At 47.4% G+C, this 18,998-nt stretch overlaps 6 protein-coding genes across 6 annotated transcripts; 3 read left to right on the forward strand and 3 right to left on the reverse strand.

Moving 5' to 3' along the window:
- Nucleotides 1-42: 42 nt before the first annotated feature.
- FPRO_15475 (uncharacterized protein) lies at nt 43-3,430 on the forward strand (the record flags this gene model as incomplete). Its single annotated transcript, XM_031220201.1, has 2 exons — nt 43-1,201; nt 1,260-3,430. 2 exons carry the CDS (start codon nt 43-45, stop codon nt 3,428-3,430), a joined length of 3,330 nt encoding a protein of 1,109 aa, XP_031085884.1.
- Nucleotides 3,431-3,679: 249 nt separating this feature from the next.
- On the reverse strand, nt 3,680-4,783 carry FPRO_15474 (uncharacterized protein; the record flags this gene model as incomplete). Its single annotated transcript, XM_031220202.1, has 1 exon — nt 3,680-4,783. One exon carries the CDS (start codon nt 4,781-4,783, stop codon nt 3,680-3,682), a length of 1,104 nt encoding a protein of 367 aa, XP_031085885.1.
- A 323-nt stretch (nt 4,784-5,106) lies between these two features.
- On the reverse strand, nt 5,107-7,349 carry FPRO_15473 (putative DUR3-Urea permease; the record flags this gene model as incomplete). Its single annotated transcript, XM_031220204.1, has 5 exons — nt 5,107-5,374; nt 5,431-6,416; nt 6,464-6,734; nt 6,781-6,981; nt 7,033-7,349. 5 exons carry the CDS (start codon nt 7,347-7,349, stop codon nt 5,107-5,109), a joined length of 2,043 nt encoding a protein of 680 aa, XP_031085886.1.
- Nucleotides 7,350-9,619: 2,270 nt separating this feature from the next.
- On the reverse strand, nt 9,620-10,038 carry FPRO_15472 (uncharacterized protein; the record flags this gene model as incomplete). The annotated part of the gene is made up of 2 exons (XM_031220205.1): nt 9,620-9,630; nt 9,690-10,038. The coding sequence occupies 2 exons, from the start codon at nt 10,036-10,038 to the stop codon at nt 9,620-9,622; spliced, it is 360 nt and encodes a 119-aa protein (XP_031085887.1).
- Nucleotides 10,039-13,440: 3,402 nt separating this feature from the next.
- On the forward strand, nt 13,441-15,336 carry FPRO_15471 (uncharacterized protein; the record flags this gene model as incomplete). Its single annotated transcript, XM_031220206.1, has 1 exon — nt 13,441-15,336. One exon carries the CDS (start codon nt 13,441-13,443, stop codon nt 15,334-15,336), a length of 1,896 nt encoding a protein of 631 aa, XP_031085888.1.
- A 1,454-nt stretch (nt 15,337-16,790) lies between these two features.
- Nucleotides 16,791-18,771, forward strand: FPRO_15470 (uncharacterized protein; the record flags this gene model as incomplete). Its single annotated transcript, XM_031220207.1, has 3 exons — nt 16,791-17,615; nt 17,670-17,972; nt 18,022-18,771. 3 exons carry the CDS (start codon nt 16,791-16,793, stop codon nt 18,769-18,771), a joined length of 1,878 nt encoding a protein of 625 aa, XP_031085889.1.
- Nucleotides 18,772-18,998: the final 227 nt, after the last annotated feature.

Below are 18,998 nucleotides of genomic sequence, written 5' to 3' on the forward strand. Positions count from 1 at the left end.
GATTATATAGAGTCAACTCAACTTTGTACATTTACCCCAATCATGCCTAACGAGGCTGAGTCTTGTTGTCCTGCAGCTTCGATTGGTGGAATACTAGTGAGTCAGCAGGGCACAAGCAATAATAATTCTCAATCAGGCTGCGATGAGAGAGCATTTTCCCTCATATCACCACAGTTGCTCCCAACCCTGCCGGAAATCCATTGCCCCTCACCGATGGATCCTGTCACGGCCGTTGGCCTGGCATCGGCCATCATTTCCTTCGTTCCTCTTGGTGTCAAACTATTGCAGAGCGTGCGGGAGATCCGTGAGTCCGTCGACGGTAGCGTCGAGAAAAACCAGACGCGAAAGGCCATAGTGGATGAGATGCAAGCAATCTCTCGGCGACTGAAGCCAGCAGTTCAAACTGGGGTCTTGCCCGAGCAGAGTGGCCTTTACGACCTCGCGCTGAAATGCCACGATTTATCACAGAAGATCCTTGAACTTCTCGATAAGATCAGACCGAGAAATAAGGGCTCTTTTGAAAATTATCGGTCTGCGTATAGGGCTTGGAGTTGCGAAAGCGAGATCAAGAATCTGGAGAAACAGCTGAATGACTGTCGGAGTCAGCTAGCATTAGGCCTAGTAGATCTTTCAAGGTATCAAACTCCCCAACATTTTTATACATTTAAGTTACAGGATCTCACAATCGTATGTAGTCAAGAATCAATAGGGTACTCGAGAAAGCTTTTAGCCATGGTCTTGGATGATGCATCACGACTAGTTGAACTCCAAAGACACATAGAAACACTGAGGAATGGTGTTCAAGTCGACCAAATCGGCAGAGAGGCCAGGATTCAGCTGCAGAGTCTTCTGCATCTTCAAAACGAAGCCCTCACCATCATTTACCAGAATCGTATTCTTGAAGGCATTAGATTTGAGAGTATGCACGAGAGAGATGACAGAGTGCATTACCCCCATGAGCAAACTTTCAATTGGCTCGTGGAAGACCATAGGGCTGAGAACGAAACAACAGGATTGAGCAAGTCTGACAGCCCTGAGATGCACAAAATGAAGTTAATGTCTAAAAAGCTCTTTATAGGTTGGCTTTCTTCACCAGAGGGTATTTTCCATGTCTCAGGGAAACTGGGATCAGGCAAGTCCACATTAATGAAGCTGCTATGCACACATGGGCAAACTCGGATTGGGCTTCAGAAGTGGGCAGGTACGTTGTCACTTACACCGAGCTTTGTCTGCCATGGAAAGCTTATAACTCGCTGCAGGAAACAAGTCCCTCCTCATCACTCAGTTTTTCTTTTGGAAACCTGGAACTGAAATGCAAAAGTCTCTAAACAGTCTCTACCGATCTCTCTTACACGACATACTCCATGCTTATCCTGAACTTACCAGAAATACTTTGCCGCATGTCTGGAAGGAAGTCGAGAACAGCCCTTGGCAGATACAGACCAAGCTGGCTTTGACGATTGATGTTGCAAAGTCTGCTCTCGAACAAATCATATACAATAGCGACTTGTGCGCTCAAAACATTTGTTTCTGCTTCTTCATTGATGGTCTTGATGAGTACGACGACTCACATAGCCGAGATCATCTTCATCTTGTGAATCTGTTGAAACATTGGGTCCAGAATTCGCAGGGGAGGCTGAAGATCGTAGTCTCCAGCAGAGATTACAATGTGTTTCTAAACGGGTTTTCATCGGAGTATCGGCTTCAACTTCACAAACTTACCTGGTTCGATATGAGATTTTATGTGCGAGATTCGCTATGCCACATTTCAGACTCGGACCTCAAGGAGCATTTGCTCACAGCCATTCCTAAGAAGGCCAATGGGATCTTTCTCTGGATAATTCTGGTAGTCAATGAAATTCGGAAGAAGATCGAAGACGAAATATCGCAAGATCAACTACTTCAGCTTCTTGACAGTCTTCCGCCTGGCCTTGAAGCGTTGTTTGAGCATATACTGAGCGGCCTTGATAGGAATAGCCAAAGGGCTGCTTATCAAACCATGTCCCTACTTAGGACCGCCATTGACAACCATCTGACCTTCGCTCTTATGGAGTTCTCATTCCTCGAAAACTATCAAAAAGACTCAAATTTCTCTACCCGGGAGGCATTCTTGTCCAACTATGCGAGAGAGGTAGATGAAGTGAGGATACCGGAGGTTTACGAAAAAAGGCTGCGTGGTATCTGCGGCGGCCTTGTTGAATGTCACCAGTCCACCGCGAAGTATTACAAAGGTTGGGGAAGCCTCAGCTTCACCCACCGATCTATTCCTGACATGCTTGGAAGAGCAAAGCTCAAAGCAGAAATACAAACATACCTTGAGGGTTTTAATAGTATCGACGCCCTTTCTCACTTGATTTTCGCAGCGGCACAGTTCAGGAAGAATAAATCGGGAGCTAGGCCCTCGTGCGCGGGCCTGACTTGGATGCGGCTGGCGGCGAGTATTGATGAGCCCCCATATAGCTTCCTTCACTGCATTTCGTCATGGTTTGGTGATCCATTCGACGTGATCCCTGAGCCAAATCGTCTTCTATTGCACCAAAGCGTTCAAGTATTTACCAACCAAGGCCTACAAAGCTTGGTTCGATATGGATCGATCACAAAACGTGAGACCTTCAGCACGATCTGCCAAGGAGCACTCATAGGGAATGTTGAATATGTTGAATGGGAATTTAAGAATAGCCCCAAAGCTATTGATAAGGCTTGGAAGAGAGTACTTGTTGCCAACGCCCTTCTGGACACCTATCTTCGAGATGGTCTGCCTATCCAAGCACTGAGCTACTTCTTCAAAGGTGCTTTTCTGTCTCAGGAGCGCCCTTACTTCGGCGTCAATCACCTTCTAACCAATGAACAACTAGAGGATGCCTTCGCAGATATCTCCCACTCATCTACGGGCTTAAGCTATGCCCTCTTAGAAGACCTTACCGTTTGGGAAAGATTTCTAGTCTCTTGCTTCCTAGGCTGGATTGGTATGAAATATCCTTTTCATACTGATCGGTTTGGGCTTGCTGTTGCACAGTTTCTCTTGCACGGAGCCCCTTCTGAGTTCCGTGTCGTTATCGGGCGCATTCAGCGCCTGAGATTCCCCTTCTATCTCATGTTTCACTTTCCCATGCCCAATAGTCCATTGTCAGTTGAGATTCGAGAGGATGAAGGAATCTCAAATGAGGTGATCGAGAGGTGGGTTAAGTACGGCAGTAAGCCAAGCATGTCTATGTCACTTCGCGAATGGGTACAGACCGTGAGTCCGAAAAACAAAATTGCCATACTAGAGATCCTAGACACGGCCAAAGAGCACCTTCCAGGCTCAAGAGAGAGCGATAAGGGCCCCAGGGCATCAAACAGAACAACTCCGCTGGTTACAAAGCTTCCAGTCGTGGTTAGTCCCAGTCCTTATCGACAGATGATTCTCCATAGAGTTTTCCCAGGTTAGTTTAAAAACAGCGATATTTATACAGGGATATACTTAACTGACATGACGGCAGCTTTGGTGTTAGTATTGGCGCTGTATATTGGTTGGAACACGTTCTATCAGCGAATCGAATATAGGAAGCCTGGGATCGCTGATTGATAAGGACCTCTGTTTGAACATGACTCTGAGATCACCTAAACAGACTGTGTCGATAGTAGCCATGAGTTTTATGCTTATTCGACTATTCACGGCCTATCTAGTCTCTAGACTTCAGAAGTCCTCGGCAGTCAAGCCAACATCCTTCACCTTGGCTAAACGAAGTAGCTCCTGGCCAATTGAGAGATCCATGACACCAGTACCAACACTCTTGTAAATAACAAATCCAGTTTCAAGCCACTTTCTCAGGTCATCGGGGTTCTCCGTGTTCTTCTTTTGGAATAGTTGGCCAACCTCAAGCATTTTTTCTGTAGGGATTCCAGCTTTGACCAGTTCTCCAGCCTCTTGCAGACATCCTTCTCGGCTGTCGACTGCAACAGATCCATCCTGATACCCCACAGATGCAAAAGGCCCTGCCGGGTTGATCACTTGCTTCAGAAGCTCCGGGTCGATTTCTTGCATGTCAAGGCGGTAAGAACCGATCGCCGCCAGATACCGGGTCTTGCTCAGGGCCTTCTCGGAAGTGAGGTATGATGCTGGGAACAAAGGTTCGGTGCTTGGTGTTGTAAAGAACAAGACGTCCGCATCTACGACCAGAGCCTCCAAAGCGGCGTCGCGGTCATTCTTAGGGTCAAAGGCCTCGAGGCTGATATGCGATGGCCATGGCGATTGAGCATTTGACTTGAGTGAGTCTATCAACTGCTGTGTCCTCTCCGCAGAGCGGTTGACAATGGTAACGGACTTGATGTCCTTCTCCTTCAACAGAAGTGCCAATCGAATGTGCCATAGAGCTTGCTTCCCCGCACCAAACACGACGATATTCTCTGTGTTACGCCTGAAACGATACGGCAGCATTGACCCCAGCGCAGTTCGGAACGCGGTGAGAGCAGCTGCATTGAGCGTTCCGATGGCTTGACCTCTAGCGTCGCACAGAGTCAAGACACTCTTGAGACCTGCTTCAGAAGGCTTGAGCTTTTCGCTTGGGGTGACACCGACGATCTTGACACCGATCAATTGGTCGGTAGTTCCAGGCATGAACAAGCTGATTTGGCCATCTCGATTGACGACGGCACGGTGAGGCTGGTATTGCTGTTCATTGTTGCATGAATATTGAATGAGGGCTTGCTCAAGAGCCTTTGCAAGATCAGCCACGTCAGATGACGATAACGTGTCGAGGATGTGATTGACGTTGGCGTCTGAGAGTACTGTGAAAGGCATCTTTGAGGGCTATTTTGAGGGCATCGGTAACGAGAGATGGGACGATGTTGCTGGTGATAAGCCGGACGAAATGAAGTTGGTGTTCGGGTTCTAATAATGCCGCTATCGGACGCGGCCTCTATCGGCTCTAGCGGGGTCAAGCGGGGAGCCAAGGCCCGATCGGGGCTGTCACTAAATCCTGTCGCGAATGCTTTCCTTTCTCAATTACGCCCAAAGAAAGATGGACCATTCATTGTCTTGTACATATACTAGAATTAGATCTATGGAGAATCTGCATATTAACCACTATTTATATTCCTTATCAAGTGCACTGTCAGATACTTTCAGGCCAGGATCCCATTGTTCCCTTTCTCATCCCTCTCAGTGATCGAAGAATCACTCTGGGCATTTTGAACGACTTCGGGCTCGCTTTCAACTGGACCCTGTCCCCTCAAACCCCGGTAAACTGTCTTCAACTGAGGCCAACCATCAATGATGGGGTAGAAGCCTGCGACGAACATGGTTCCCCATACCCAGATAATGGCGATAACAATCCAGGCAACAAAGAAGCTCTTACCGAAGACATATTTGGCTGCGTACATCGGAAGAGGCCTGGATTTAGTCTGTTAGTCAATGTTATGCTGAACCAGGGATAAAGTGTATCTTACCATAGAACCCAATGTCCCAAGAATGTAGCCGCAGACCAAATCGCCGCAAGAGTGCCCCAATGCTTGAGCTTCGCTTTGTCGGCGGTGTAGCTAGCCACCTTTTCTTCGTGTGTTCTCACTTCTTCCTTCGTTGATCCAACCTGGTCGAACGCAAGACGCTCGTTTCTGAAGTCAGCCCACTGGTAATTCGCAGGCTTGATGAGCGAAATCACGACTGAGTACAGGGCTGGGCTCAAAGCAGAAGCGACAGTTCCGTAAACACAAGGAAGAGACTTTCCGGTTGATGCCACTGTGACTTCGCCATATAGCGAAGATGCTGAACCAAGCCAAACAGCGATACCAGTTGCCATGCCCAGAAGAGGTGAGACGATAGCAGCAATCTTTGACTGCTTTCTCCATAGAATAGTAAAGACGGTTGGGAAGATACCAGGGCATGTCAAAACACCCAGCATGTACAGAGTCCATCCAAGATCAACCTTTCCATAGTAGAGGGCGGTGGAGAAGGCGGCGGAAAAGAGACCGAAGAAGACGACGCCGATGTGACTCCACCGAATGGCGTCACGATCAGTTGCGCCACGGTTAAAGTACTGGCGATAGATGTCAAAGCTGATGATGGATGACACGGAGATGACCTGGGCGCTGATTGTTGAAGTGACAGCCATGAAAGTGATCAACAGAACGGCGGCAGCACCGCCTTTTCCGGCGATCGCTATCGCGGCATAAGGCAACACGAGACCATTCGAGATCTCCACTGAAGACATCCGACGAGGGTATGTCGGGAACCGCGGAGTATCCTCAAGGGCGAGAGCGGAAAAGCTCATCAAAGTGCCGAGACACCATGGGATGGCAAAGTAGGCGATGCCTCCAATAATATAGCCTGGTACAACTGCCTGAGGTGCAGCACTAAAGGCTTTAGCGAAGAAGCCAGTGTCCATGATGACGAGACCGAAATTGGCCAGAACGTGGATGATGCCGAAGTATATAGCCTGCATGTTGTCAGTGAGCGTCTCATAGTTTCAACTAGCTAACTCACATCTTTACTTGTCATGGTCAAGAATGATCCATCGTGATTACCAGCAACGGGATGATCCTTTCCAACCTGAACGATCAGATCATAGAGACCGCCAGGTGATCCAATCTCGGGGACAAGGAATGCTTTGATAGTGAAGAAACATATGATGATCGTAATGACGAAGGTATGGAAGTAATCAGTCAGGAAAGTAGCTTTGATGCCACCGACAAAAGTATACAGAACCACGCCTACGGGTAGCAAGAACGTAGCGGCGATAATATGGATACCAGATCTGGTCAAGTCAATGGGCTGTCCATTAAATAAGAGAAGCAACTTACAGCGCGGATATAGCAGCACTTGCGCCAAGGAGCATGTTTGCGATAGCGATGATGTTATTGATCAAGCACAGACCAATCCAGACAATATGACCCGAAGTACCATATCGTATACGGACAATCTCGAGTAGTGTATGCGCTTCGGGTACTCTGAGCTTGCAGGAGATACCAAGTAGAGCAAAGAATACGATCATGGGCGAGCATCTGGCAAGGGTCAATAACTACCGAGGATGACCGCGGGGGGAAGTTACGTACCCAGCTGCAAACCAGAACGGCCCAGCGACACCAAAGTTGTATCCAACAAGAGTACTTCCAAGCATAGCCGTACTCCAAAGCCAAGAAGAAATAACAGCAGACGAAGTCAAACCAGTGCCAACGCTTCGATTGGCTGTCATGAACATCTCGGTCGTCTTGTTATCTTCACCGACAGTCTTCTTCAAGATGTGAGTTAAAAACATCATGATAAACGCGATAAGGAATCCAATCGCGATAACGACGACATAGCCGACAGCTTGTGAAAGCGGTGGCTCAATGCCATTCTCGCTTGCGTCTGCTCGAACGTGAAGCGACATTTTGGCCAAGAGTCTTGGGGATGTGAAAGATCCAGCAGTTCGGTTTGGCTTCTCGGCATTTTGGGCTCGGGGGTCCGTGTGATAGCTTTATGTTGAGCGATCGGCAGGCACGAATCCATGTCGTTTGTATAGCTTTGATGATGCAATGGACTATCATTTGCTAGATAACTGCCGGGCATCAATCTGATGAACCGTGGAGGTCAGCGGGGGATCTCATTAGTCGATAGAGTTCCGCCAGACCGGATATCTTCCGAATCCCAGGATCCAGTCCTTCTTCCTATCTAAATTATATCACTATTAGTGTGCTTGTGAAATTTGGGGCTTGTGATAGGCGATAAGAGTAGTCTTCATATGTTCATGGGGTATGGCGCGAGAGCTCCTAGCGATGGCGACAGTGCCAATCGCTGTCACGTCATTCAGCAACAATGTGAGAAAAAGCGGAAGAATATTATCGCCAAGCTTATCTAGGAACCAGCATATTCAGATGCAACAAATCAATAATGATGTTCTAGATGGAGAATGCGCCCTTGTCAGATGGTGGGGACAGGCATTCCATGCATGGTAGGGGAGGAAAGAAAATACAGGACCTCAACCCTAAATGACAAAAAGACTTAGGTAAATCTAGCCTAAGCTTAGGATAACTTTTGCCAAGTTTATTTTAAAACCCCGCAGTAAAGTCTGCTGTTTTATTGCCCCCTGAGGGCATGTTACACACAGCGGGAATATTGTGAAGATTATTGGTAAATCAGAGGGCGCACTGAGAATGCTCAATATTTAATACCTGAGGCCAAAACGCAGCAATGTAGTCTATTAGATGACTTTGCATAATCACGCTGCGGTGTGAGGCCGGCAAGAAGACCATGATCTTTCCCCTCGTCATCATTGCAGGCTGACGCTAAGTCTAGGCCGGGGAATCTATAGAATGAAGGAGACGAGTAGAATTTATCTTTCTAAACTCACTGGTCGGTCTATTCTTGATTCCTGGAATTTCACTCCAAATTCCACATTTCTCTTATCGTGGATCCCGTCTCGGCGATCGGATTAGACGATTTTGACCTTTGTTGAAGCGGGTCTCAAGCCCGTAAAAATAGCCTACAACATACACAACCCTCGTGATGGTGTTCTAGACGACAACAGATATCGCGAAAGCGTCACCAGCAAAGCCAGCAAGGCAGCTCTGAGGCTTGAACTGGCAGGCGATGCTATTTAACGCCCGAGCAAGAGTCACTGCAAAGCGACTTCAACGAGATGATTCATAGCTTTGAATGAAGCTCAACCAAAACAAATTTCGTCTCATCCCTCAAATCACTACAATCTGCCGTCCAGGCGAATGCCAAGGCTGAAAGCATTGAAGGCCTGGAGAGCCAATTGAAAGACTACTGCAAGACTCACTAACGCCAATCTTCCATGTCTCCGGAAATTCGGGCTGTAGAAAATCAACACTAATGAAGTTTATACGTTCTCATCACAAAAGAGAAGACCAAATGACTAAATGGGCTGGTAAATGATTATCATATCGTACAAAACATGTTCAGCTAACTAATTTGAAAGGTGCAAAGAAGCTCGCTTTCATTTCATTCTTCTTTTGGAGGAATGACTCAAAGGTTAGAATTCATTAGACGGACTTTGCCACTCAATGCTCCATGACTTATTACAAGAGCGTCCTGATTTCATACCTGGAGTCTTGCCTGTCCAGTGGGGTCGATTGAAACATGCTTCCTCCAAGGTTGAGAACCAGCAACAAATCCCATCGTCTGCCATCAATAATGCTCTAGAGAGACTTTTTTAGGAACGCGGAAATTTCCCAGCAATCCAAATTCTGTATTTCCATTAATGGTCTCGACGGGGTTGAACCTGGCGTTCAAGGTGGAATGGACTACATTGACTCAGTCGATGTCCTTCGACAATAGATGATTCAAGTCGATGGGAACCTAAATCTTCGCCTCTTAAGCAGAGACGATGGTGTATTATTCATGGGTGACCATAAAAGTGACCCTGGGTTACCTAGGATATGGGAATTACCTTAATCATAGCAGGTTCTTTAACTTTTCGCCTTAGTTTAAAGCCTAGTAGGACTGATGTTACATAGCTAGTTAGTAAAGATTTCTCCACATTCCACATTCACAAGAATCCCAAGCTACATAGCCAAAGGCATATATAATATGTAGAACACAAAGGTCTTTGCTATAACCTGGATGCTAGTTTCCCTGATATTGCATTGTACAGACTTTAACATAAGAGTTACTTCATATTCTATCATGCTACCACTCTTAGTTGTGTTCTGAGTAAATTTCAGCACCCAATCAACAGATTTAATATGCGAATAACGGTGAGACTCACGAATAGTCCAGGTAACACGAGCATCATTGCCACTACCGCCCTCCCGCTTGATACTATAGCCATTGGGCGCGCTCTCACTGTACCCGTTGGAACCACTAAAAGGGTTGTCGAAATTAAACTTGAAATCACCATCGGAACTGCCGTATTTCGCCCACCCCTGGTCACCGGTCATGACCCCAGCGGACTCGGCTTGGAAAGTCTTCTTATCATTAGCGGGTATAGTGTTGGCAGTATCGGAAGGGCCAAAGTTCAGAGTCCATTGGCCATGGTCGCACCCGCTACCGGTAAGATTCAGCGTGAGCGAAGTGTTGTTGACAATGGTGCAATGGGTAGAGCGAGATGGAGCCATAATGAAGTGTTTTTGCTAAACGAAGCAGTGTATGAGAGTAGATAATTCTGCTGTGATGGTGGAGTGAGTTGGAAAGCACGTCGAGGGGAAAGGGGGACTTAGGCCCTATTTATGCATATCTCCTTCTTTCTTCTTTACATAATGATAATAACATACATAAGTCTAAGCATCTATGGCAGTGTAAATTTCAACCAATTGGGATGAGTTCCATGGAGGCATCATGAGATCAGTGTATCCAGCTGGCATAGCTCAGCTCGTTCGGTGCGCTGTGGCTACGCAAATTCTATCCCAATTAGTACATCTTTGACTCTCACTACGGAGTAGTATAGAGCGTCCTGTGCTTTCAGCTCGCCGCAAGCTCAAGCACTAGTACAATATTATATATAGCAGAAACACATGAAGCTAACATAACCGTGGGACATGGGCGCTACTAGAATGCCCAAGCTATCGAACTGCTGTCTGATACAATTAGGGTATTACCAGCTAGCCAAATCCCCATATGCTAACCCGAAAGAATGTTCCTCACATATTGACATTCTTGACACCTGACACGAAGCATCTCTCGGCTGTTCCAAGTTAGACCAAGCCAAAAGAGGTATAAGTCCATGCTGAAGTTGACAGTGAGGCTAAGTCAAAACTAGATGGTAAAAGCAGAGCCAGAGCTACAATTCGAGTTGCCGTTGTAGTAGCTCCATCTATCTGTTATGATGTTATCTGTATTTAATTTTTATATAAAGCATCTTGTTTCATTTTCAGGATAGCTACTTGAAAGGCGTATATGCCTGTGATTGTCGCAGTAATTCCCCACCTTTGGACCAGTCTAGACAACCAGATTCAAATAGTTCCATCAATAGCTTAATGCAGCCAGATGACACATGATCCTCTCGAATAGGTAATAGCGCGATCTTGGCGACGACAAATGCTTAATACTTTCTTCCAGTGGGTTGCAGGGCAAGTGCCTCAGCCAGCCACAATAAACAAATGGCTTAAATCTCATGGTTTGTATCACGTTTTCTTCACCGGCTATCGGATGCCTCTTGACTTCCAACATCCCAGCCGAGTCAATATTGTGCCTCTGCTTTAGGGAAACTCCTCACTTGAAGGCGCTGGTGGGCAGGTAGTGATGAAAATGCCGATGATTTTGTAAATCTCGCTATCAGACCAGATCTCAACTGCCCATGTCACTTGGTGCGGGTTAGGTATAGTAGATTGAACGCGAAGTGGCTTATCCTAATCTGAGCTGAAATTAAAGAGCTATGAGCCCATACATACAGAAGGGGTACAGATAAATGTGGTTTGAACGCAGAGAAGTCGTTTGGTAGCCTCCAAATCGGAATGGTGGCTGAAACCCAACTCTGTAGCCGTTTGGTCCGACATTTCCAATAGCGCCCATGCGGAAGTTGGGATCTTGAGCTGGAACTCTCAATAGTAAGACACCGTCGTTGTGGAAATTCTGTTTTTCCATATTCCCACTCTAATGGTAAAGCGATTGGTCCCTATATCAGTTACCTGCGTGCGTGCACGGAGGCTTTGGTCACGGCTGGAGGCATCGATCGTAGAAAGATGCGATTTGGGTAGGGGCGGACTGATGGGGTGTGATCTAGAAGACAATGCTCTGCCATTCCATAGGAGTCTCTATCCGCTGGTCTGTAGCGAAATTAGAGACTATAATCTCCGCCCGAAGGTATATGCTTGCTATTCTCTATTGGTCCCTTAAAGAAATCTCTGTTATCCAAGCCACAAATTAGCCATCGAGGGTAAAATTAGAAGGATATGGGCAAACCAGGATGCAGCCAGAATCGTGATCCTCGTCAATCTCGTTGGCAGGGTATGGTTTCTTTAAGACATTATAATCTACCAGCTATTAGGTCTATTAACTTAAAACAATACTTATATAAAGTTAGTTTTGGTAACATATTAATTATTTATATAATTATCTTAAATACGCTTTTTAGCATATTTAATAATGATTACATTTAATATATAGAGAGCTTTAGGCCTATTTTCTAAGCAATATAAAGACTGCCTCAGTATCGATTGTATAGATTAGAAAATCCTAAATAATGCAGATGTGTTAGATAACTCGGCCAAGAGAGCCTTCATTGGTCACTCTCTTCACGTCTCAGAGGATTGTGCGATATTCTTCGGGCCGAGTCTCGTTTGAATGGATTCTGCAATGCCCCTAATTCCATCTACCATAAGGCCAGATTGGCGCAACGAGAGCTCGGTTGTTCCGGACCAAGTTCCCTTATCAGCTTGGCTAATCTTCTTGGACTGTATTATTTTGAACTCTGAATGGTATTTGGGTTTCTTATGTACCCTGCAAACAAGGGGCTGACCCATATTCCCGCATCCTGGTTGCATGTAAAGGAACCAGAGTATTGATGGCAATTTATTTTAGACATTAGAAGACTTGTCATGTCATCCCACGGGAGTTAACGTATATATTCCTCGGTTTCGTTGTAACAGAGCTCGTTGCGAGATGCTTGGCATTTAGACAAAAGCCCCCAGTCGACTAGAACACCAACTTCACAGAACAGGTTCCATTTTAGGAATGAATTACATTACCGGGACTGGTCTAAAGGGTACAATTTATTAGATGTTATGGACTGGAACCGCTAATATTTCGTAGGCAGAGTCTTAACTTCAAAGCAAACTAGTTTCCTGAAACGCCTCACAATGTTCGCCGCGTTTTGGGATGCTGGAAATCCTCCCATCACTTCTTCGGCCCTTTTCTGAGAAACCTGTAGCACTGACGGAGAATCTTGAAAAATGGCCTCGTACTATGAGACAATTGCCATACCTCTCCCCAATACATTGTATACTGTACGTATTTCCCGTTGTCTCCATGTGCGATCTACAAGCAAGGAGGTCGGCTGAACTCCTCCAATTCTGCCGTCTTCTTGCCCAATGATAGGCCATCCTCTAAAACTGGCGTGAAGTGATCAACACTGGGATGCAGCTAAAATCGGCACTTCCCAGCTCAAGACGCTGGCCCCAAGCGCCATGTTGTGGGGTACCGCAGATCCTGTCTTGGATGCCGTCCAACATTGACAATCCTTACGTCAATATTGCTCAGGCTCGCTGACGCCAAACTAATGGATGGAAACACCGAATTGGGTTTTCCAATATTTCAGCTCGTTCAGCTCAAGCCTCTTCGGGATTCGTCTGACCAACGAGGAACGAGAAGCGAAGACGATGACATATACGATCTTCGGTGTAGGCCCATGTAGCCCAGTTTATGGCTCCCGATGCTGATCTCGGGCCGCGCTTTGGGCTTCGTCGAAAGTCGACAGCCAAAAGTCGATTAGTGCTCACGCGAGCAAATACTTTACTTGACGTTGTGCCCATCTTATATTGAGCTTGGACATCATTTCATGTTTCTTTACATCACCAGCTACTATGAGATACAACAACGTCATCAAGCCAAACCTACCAAATAATGATAGGGGTCTTTATTATGATAGCCTTCTTTCCAAATGGCAGCCTGGCTCCCTAGATCCATTGTCACCAGTATATGCAAGGTCTCGAAGCGAGCGAGCCAGAGCACCAACACCCATTGAGCATAACGGCCATATATATGACCTAGTTGGTGTGAACTCTCACCAACAGCTCATTCTACGAGATCAATGTGCTTTACACTTGGACATTCGCATCGAATGTTTTGCTGGCCGTGCCGCCATCTTGGACGGCGTGACATGGCAAGTCGATTACCTTGAGGCTATTCCCGATCCCCTTGACTTCACCAGACCTCCCCGGCTTGTCCTTCATCTCAAGCGATGGACGGGAAAGGGTCAAATACAAAAAGCCATTGATGAACCAGATAATCTTCGGGCAATCTTTCCAGGCTCAAGAGGGAAACATACGTTGGGCCCGATTAAGCATGGCATTGTACGCATGATCCCAACCGCATCTCGACAGAGAATTCACAAGCCATTACTAGCTGGGACAACTTTCGAAGCTCGGTTACGAGGTCGTGAGCTATATGGCCCGTTGCAGATCGAGGTTAAGAAAGACGGCCAGCTAGTAGCCAAGCACGCTCTAGACGGATTGTGTCTTATCAAATTCGCCATTGAGCCCCATGAGATCGCGCCGTCACATGTGAGGGTCAATTGTCCCGACTTTGGTGGTTGCTTCGACATTGATGCTTTTCTTTATTGCGAGGATAAGCTTCGATGTCGGGCAACCAGTGTTAAAGCTATCAAAGCGATGAGATTGCCCACAAGCGATCGCGATCTCATGTTTGGTACGCTACCGCGAGGCCCAGTACCGCTTCTCACAAACGGTCTAGATCACCTTGTCGTGTTTGAGAAGTTCATCCGAGAGTGCACAGTCCCTTGTCCAAAGACCCCTCAGCAACGGCGATTGACAATATTGAATCTCTCAATGTGCGATCAAGGCGATGCCAAGATTGTAGTCGACGCGCTGGTTGAATTTCGAAAGTACAATCCAGATGCGATCATGTCTATCGTGGTTTCAAAACTGGGGCCAACGATTTATCAGGATACGCCAGCTTACAGGGAGTATGTCAGGCTTCTTGAGTGCAATCGAATTCACATCGATATGTTCACTGGCGTTGATGGCCCAACGCGCCAAGTCGTGCACGCCAAAGCGATAGTCATCGACGACAGGACACTCTTCAGCACCGGGGCCATCGTAGATACCAGGCCAATTGACAAGGCCGACTTTTCCATCGAGCTTCCGCCCACGGCAGCAAAAGCTTTTCAGATCTACATGCAAGAAGCCATCCTCGGTGGCGTGAGCAATGAACGTCGCGCTCATCTGGGGTCACAGCTTGCTAGTCTGGGCGTCATAATAAACGACCCCATCGCGAGTTTGACCTATATCAGTCGCGCGCAACATACCCTGCTCCGCGGTGCTCGTCGCGATCTTCTCGTGAGCGTTTCAGAACTCGTTGATCCGAAAATCACGAAACTCTTGGTGAGACGCGCAGCCAACGGCGTGACGGTAACGATACAAGTCCGTGAAATAGACGCGGCGTCATCAAGAATTCTTGCCCAAGCGATGCGGCGCTACGGCAAGCGGCTGACGGTGGAAGATGTCAGCTGGTGGGAGCCGCGACCGCACTATAACGCGATCATCGCAGACGATAGTCTCGCGTATCTGGGGACGTCATACTTCTGGCCAACACAAAGAAACATGATTCACCAAGGTCGATCGCTTGAAAATGGGGTTTTGCTTGAAGGAGAGGCTGTCAAGGTTTTGAGGAAGCAATTGGATGAATTGCGCGATCGTGCGTATAATAGTAGTGACAAAAGTGACAGTGATATAGCGTAGCTACGGGTTGAATCTCAACAGGATGGCGATTTTCTTTCGTGGGATGTTGTTTGTTCAAAGTTGAGGAGTGTCAGGACGCGTCTTCGTCAGCCAATCAACGTCTCGCTCATGGTAAAATTCGCGAACCCGGTGGCTGCTGGATTAAGTTTAGCTTATCAGTTTCGATTCAAGCATCACAAGCAAAACGAACGATATGGAGCCTAAAGGCTCATAAGGATTATAAAAATGATCGAGACAGGAGTACAGTGCTATCATTCATGATAGCACTTACTTTGTAACTGCATTTTATTGTCATTCCTATAAGGAATTGCTTATTTTCGGAGGTTAGTGATTGTGTGGATAGACTGTAAATTCGGCGTTGTTCGTTGTTTCATCGATGATCTTTCCTTCCAAGTTGCACTCCACCTCAACTCTTTGTGAAGAATTGAAAGTTCAAAGCCAAATATCTACTAACTTAATAGTTTTTATTAAATAATCCCCACAATATTGGGGACGACTGTCCCGTTTTCCATCGGTCTGTTCTCTGGGTCGCAAGTCCAGCTACCCTGCAGCGACAATGGTCCGTGCCACCACGCCTGTAGACTCATCCACTGTTGACGGCACGGAAACTCGTCATTCTGCCACTCCGGGTCTGCAACCAGACGAAGTCTTCTACCGGTCGCAACGTACTCGTCCCTTCAAGCGATGACGAAAATGTCACAACAGTCAGAAGAGCTTTCGTCATGGCTGCGTCCGCGTTTCAAAACATGCGCGACGAGACCTCGGATCGCGAATCTCCTTCTCAAATATCGAGCCCTCAGCAGCGGATTCGTATGCGACAATCATCGTAATGAACCGACTGACTCGTGGATTGAACAACGCATGGTGTCGATGCGAAAGGAAACGAGAGTGAAGACATCAAAAGCGGTAGCACCAGAGCTCTCTCTTGTTATGTTACCATCGCGATGAACCATGGATATCTCGTTCAGTTCGAACTCAGGATCCTGCCTATGGCCTAACGAAGTGGACACAATCGCTTGAAGATATTCTCTTGAGCTGTTACTTTCACTGGGGGGTTTGAAGTGAAAACCGTAGATAAGGTGAACATCACAAGAGGTCGCAAAGGACATTACTAGGATCAACGACTTTTGTTGACGCAACAGCTCAGGCAGTCTCACATGGCCAACAACAAGAACAAGACCTCACACAGTGACTCAATGTCACTACCTTTCGAGCATCATTGTGTGATCCACTGAAAGCTGCCTGCCTGTTATCCTCTCAAGCATCAACCTTCATTCTTACGTCTACTCTCCAACCTTCGACGCCGTCAAGCTCCGACATCAGGTTTGTTGCAGTCGCTCTCCCCTCCACGACAGACTTTGAGTTCCTCCTCACTCCTGCCCACTCCTTTCGCAATCCATCATAACCATTGCCTTCGTCTTGACGTTAACATCAGGAGTTCAGGTGATCTCATCATGCCGACCTCGCCCACCAAGATCAACAGAGCCTGGCAAGAGCAATGGCTTGACCAACAATGGGAAGGCAAGTCTTGGCTCCACGACGACGTCCGTTTGGCGCATGAAAACCCCCCTAAGCAGAACGAACTCAGTGGCAGTGCAGTCGACTCCCTGGTCAAGATCACTAAACTTGCGCAAGAAAAAGGCATCGAGCTGCCATCCCTGTGGAGTCAGGCACCACCCTACAATGTCCTTTGGACCGGCGTTAGCCAGCATCCCAGAGAGTCTCTCCGATTGACTAAGGAAATCGCGAGAGCCGCCCTCACCAATCTCAAGGCAGTTGTGCGTTCTCAGAGTCCTCAAGAAGCTGGCGGCCCATCAGAGGTAATCACTCTAGATTCCCAAGAGACTGGACCTGATGCCTGTGTGTACGTCGGAAGTGACCATGTTGAGAGCGACAGCAGCGATGATGACGATATCGAGGCCGTCCTGCGAAGCCCAAGCGTCATCTTGGGTGGTTGCCCCGGGTCGCCAGCCAAATCGCCAACCAAGGTCGTGGGAAACAACGACAAGCGAATCTCTCCGATCTCGGCTTTCAGTTACCAGGAGCCCCGAGAGCAGAGATCAGCTGTTTCCAACAACCCCTCTGAACCCGGACCCCCACAAATGAACATTTCTCGTCATTTCACCCTACCACCAGCTGTCACTTCGTCCAAGCGCAAAAGAGAGAAAGAATCCAGTGCGATGAACCCACAGCGATCCACGAAGCGTGCCGAAACTTCTAAGGGAGAAGAGGAGGTGGTTGACCCCGCTAACACCATTTATAAGCAGCTCACCACCAATGTGAAACTCGTGGATGACACGCTCCAATTCCTTACCAAAGCTCTCGTTTCTTAGTTACCTTTGAAACAAGGAAAGGTCAAAGTCCTCGACCCTCTCTGGTTCAAAGTTGACGGTACAACTGCTGGCCACAACATCAAGCTCGACGGTTATACTATGCTTTGCTTCCCGATCCATCATCAAAAGCCTAAGCATTGGACCTTGGCCATCGTCGAAATCGATCACGATGCGAAGTCGATGGTACTCAATCACCATGACTCGACCGAGGGCGAAGATCGGTTCAATGCCGTTCGCGATAGCTTCCAGAAATGGAATGAGGCCGTCGGACACAAGTTTAAGCTGCGGTTCAACAGTGTCGCAGTCAGTTGCTCCTCCTGCCATAAAGACTAATGCTGACCTCTCTCTATAGCCTTGCACTCCACAGAAGGATAGCATCAGCTGTGGAATTCACGTCCTCTCCTGTCTACGACACGCTCTGACAAACAGACACTGCCCCAAATCGCTCAACCCGAATGGCGAGCGCAGATACTTCATCAAAAAGATCAAGGAATCTAAGTCTTACGACGGCGACTATCCCCTACACGGAGTCAAGAAGATGTTCCAAAAGCAGGAGCATAAGCTGCTAGTGGAATTGGCTCGAAAAGAGACGCCCGAATCCCTCGAATCGGATAGACATCTTGCGGCTATTGCCGCAGACCGCGCCCGTGATGGCCTCAAAGATGCCCAGGCCACGCTGAGCCGCCTTCAGATCGAGCAGGGCACTTTGGCCGAAGCCTTAATTCGCCTGGATGCTGCTGTCGAGATTAAATCCGAGCCCACTCGTCGTTTGAGCCTCGAACCCTTGGACCGTCTGCGAGGTGACAGCCAAGAGGCGCTTTTTGCCCACATGAGTCAATACACCAAAACGCTGATGGACCAGAGCTTCGCCAATGGGTCTGAGATAGGCAGAAAGGTCGTTCACGAACATTACGAGGAGACCGTTGAGAAACTGAAGCAAGCTGAAAAGGATGTTGCCCAGAAACAAGAAGAACTTGACGAGGCCACAAAGGATGTGGATATCAAGACTCAGATGTGTGACCTGAAGGAGAACATAAACAACATTCTGAAACTGAATGGGTCTTCTCTTTGGAACCATTCTTTCGAGCGAGCATCGAACTAGCTGCAAAAAAAGGTGATTTGAAGGATGGCCTTGAGAACGGCCGCGCACAAGTGGTGAAAGCCGGGTTGGGGTTGTGAAATAGACTGAGATCTTAGACGTAAAAGCTTTTTATTTGTCGTTTATCCCATTGGTACGTAAATCCGCTGTGGGCATCGTGAACCCCCGTGATCCTCTACAATGGAACATAAGTGGCCTCTAAAATCGCTTGATACTTCAGTAACTATTCT

The sequence above is a fragment of the Fusarium proliferatum genome, assembly GCF_900067095.1.
Source record: "Fusarium proliferatum ET1 genome assembly, contig: FPRO_scaffold009, whole genome shotgun sequence".
Classification (NCBI taxonomy): domain Eukaryota; kingdom Fungi; phylum Ascomycota; class Sordariomycetes; order Hypocreales; family Nectriaceae; genus Fusarium; species Fusarium proliferatum.